The sequence below is a fragment of the Morone saxatilis genome, unplaced genomic scaffold, assembly GCF_004916995.1.
Source record: "Morone saxatilis isolate NCDOM2014 unplaced genomic scaffold, NCSU_SB_2.0 Contig19, whole genome shotgun sequence".
Classification (NCBI taxonomy): Eukaryota; Metazoa; Chordata; class Actinopteri; family Moronidae; genus Morone; species Morone saxatilis.
The window spans coordinates 12933787-12936911 of NW_023339751.1; the positions used below are offsets into that span (position 1 = coordinate 12933787).

Sequence of the window (3125 nt, forward strand, 5' to 3'; positions counted from 1 at the left end):
ATTTTTATTTGTATAGTGCCAAATCATAACAAAAGTTATCTCAGGACACTTTTCAAATAGAGCAGGTCTAGACTGTACTCCTTATAAAATTATTTACAGAGAGATTTGCAGTGTCCACCAGTTCCCAAAACTAAACAATTTATTAAGGTACATACTGAACTAAAACTCACTTATATTATGCAGCAAATCATAACAAATGGCAGGATTGTGACTAAAATATGCAGTAGTAGGCAGCCAGGGTCATTTTTAGTGACTGATTAAAAGAGAGCGACAGTGGTGGAAAGTGCATCTACCTAAGTGCTGAATTTATAATTTAAAAAATGAGGCACATAAAAGCAATATTTTACACAAAAGAGCAAAAATTTGGTTAAAATGTATCATCTCACAACCCCTCAGATTTATCTTGTGTCTCTTTGAAGGTATAGTTGCTGAATACTGTATGTACAACTCTGAAGTACATTTATTTTTTGCTACTTTATACTTCTACTACATTTCAGAGGGAAATAATGCACTTTTGTACTTCTTACTCCTTCTACTACTAACTGAGTATTTCTACACTGTCGTATTGATACTTCTACTTAAAGACCCCCTCCTGTTAAAAAATATCTTCCTGTTCCTACAGTTGGATGTTTGAGCTTCACTGTACAGAATAATGTCGGTGCAGAGTTTGAATGTTTTCACATTCATCTGCTGAAAGCGGAAAGTTTCTCTGTGCTCATTGAAAACCAGATTTTTAAGGGGCGTGGACTACAAGCATGATTTGTGACATCACAAATAGTTTGGAAGTCAGTATTTAGCAGCTTACAGTGATGTACTGTGATATAGAAACTGGAAGCCAGCAGTGCACATACACTGAGAATGTACAGTGAAGTAGGAGACATCTTGTGTGCAGAAGGAAAACTTTAGAATTTAACAAAATTTGCACATTTGTAGATAAATGACTACTTTTTGTAGTGAGGTAGATGGAGTAGATGCATTTTTTAAGGATTTTAATTTAGCAGACAAAACACACATCAGACATCCATTATTGTTCCTAGCAACACTATTGGTAGACTTTATATGTCTGAATGCATGCCACTTTTAGGCCATGTTTTATGGCGTTACTAGGAAGTGAGGGGTGGAGCCAACTCATGTTGATACAACTTATAGAGGAATAATGGTAATAGTGGTGAAAAGTGGATTTAGAATTTGTAAACAAGGACAAGCAATACGTGGCCAAAGGTGTTCAAAGTCCATCAGGGTGTATTATGTAAAAGCTTCAGGCTTTACTCTGCTGTGTGACGGATTGGTTGGACAGTCCCACATGGGCGACGTCACCCACTTTTGGCTCGGTTGGGTGGGGGTTGGGGGGGGAGTGCAAGCGCCCGTACGTCCGCGCTACCAGGCTGCACCATGGGGATTACTTTTTGGAAAGTCCTTTTCGTTCATTTCACCGTCATAAGTGGCTTTTCCTGCTGTTCTCGCAACGACGTGAACTCCGAGTGGAATCCAAACATACCCGCGATCGCCAAATATTTCACCACCAAAGGGAGGTACGAGGAAGTGAACCCGTATCTCATAGAGGACATACTCGCCGTGAACAGATCCATCCTGCAGCCTCCATCTGCACAATGTCGGCAGATCCATCTGACCGCCATCATAAGACACGGCACGAGGTACCCGACGTCCAAAAACGTCAAGAAGATGCAGAAGCTTTACGAGCTGGTGAAGAGCAGCGCCTCAGGTGAAGAGAGCTGGCTGCGCGAAATCCAGAGCCAGTGGACGATGTGGTACACTGAGGACATGGACGGCCGACTCGTCCAGAAAGGTGTGAGCGACCACAAGCATCTGGCCGTCAGGCTGTCAAAGCTGTTCCCCTCACTCATTTCAGAGGAGAAGCTCCGAGGTGGATTCATCCAATTCATAACCAGCTCAAAGCACAGGTGTGTCAACAGCACACTGTCCTTCAAGGCTGGACTGACAGAGCTGTGGGCTATTACAGGTACGACCCTGATGGGGTTTCACACACTATCAGTTTACCACTAGGATGCATTTTCTATTAAAAACCTGTTCCCTTTTTTCTTCTTATTCCACCCAGATAAGGAGTTCGACCATTCGGTGAATGATGCCCTCATGAGGTTTTTTGACCAGTGCACCAGGTTTGTGGAGGAAGTTGATAACAACCCTTCAGCTCTGTCAGAGATGGACAAGTTCAAGCAGGGACCAGAGATGAGGAGGGTCCAGCAGAAGATCGCAGACCGTCTCAATGTCTCGTACAAGGACATCACAGACGGTCAGTGGCGGGAGAAGTACTCAGATCTTTAATTTGAGTGTAAAAAAACAACAAAAAGTTAAAAATGGTTAAAAAAAAAGGTTCAAAGTTCAGCTTTATTGTCATTATACAACACAATTGCATAATGAATGAGATGATGATTCAGTAGCCTTCTTCATGATACACACACAGAAAATGAACAGATATTTCAAATTAGAATAGAAAAACAAAACGACAGAACAAGGAATAGAAAAATTGTACTAAAGGAAGAAAAAATGGAATATCCCCTCTCTTTCCCCGCTTCCTGACTATCTTCAGCCGTCCTAACAATTACAGGCAACCCCTGTGGGGGGTATATAATGGTATAGTAATGTGCGAAAGAGGGCTAACGTATAAGATTCACAGACAGAGGACGTAGGGGACAGAAGCTGCTCTGTTAGTCTGCTGGTACGGCAGAGAATAACTCTCTATTGTTTGCCAGACGGCAGCAGGGTGAACAAGCTGTGGCTGCGGCGGGTGTTGTTTTAAATTTTCATCATTCCTGAGATTTCACACATGCTTGATGGATGGGTACCAATAATGTTTTGGGCGTTTGTTTAACCACCTGCTGGCAGCTGCAGACCCTTTCTGTCCTGGGCCACGCACAGAATGCTTTCTATTGCTCCTCTATAAAAGCTCAAAAAGAACTTGGACAGGAACTTAAGTTTCCCTAACTTGGTGAATTTGTGTGATGTCCATGACAGGTTCTCTTGCAACCATCACCCTTACCCCCGACCATTCAGACTGCAGGCTAAAGTGGTGCAAAATCAGATTTTTCTGCTTGTATGTTTTGGACAAGGTACGTTTTATGAGTCTGTTTTCTGGGAATAATTGA

At 42.3% G+C, this 3125-nt stretch overlaps 1 protein-coding gene across 1 annotated transcript in view; it reads left to right on the forward strand.

The window, feature by feature from the left end:
- Window positions 1–1342: 1342 nt before the first annotated feature.
- Window positions 1343–3125, forward strand: part of minpp1a (multiple inositol-polyphosphate phosphatase 1a) — a gene marked incomplete at its 3' end in the record, with an annotated part of 13085 nt that continues 11302 nt past the window's right edge. Inside the window, 2 exon segments of the mRNA XM_035663630.1 lie at window positions 1343–1981; window positions 2078–2272. Coding sequence (XP_035519523.1) covers window positions 1393–1981; window positions 2078–2272 — 784 coding nt within the window.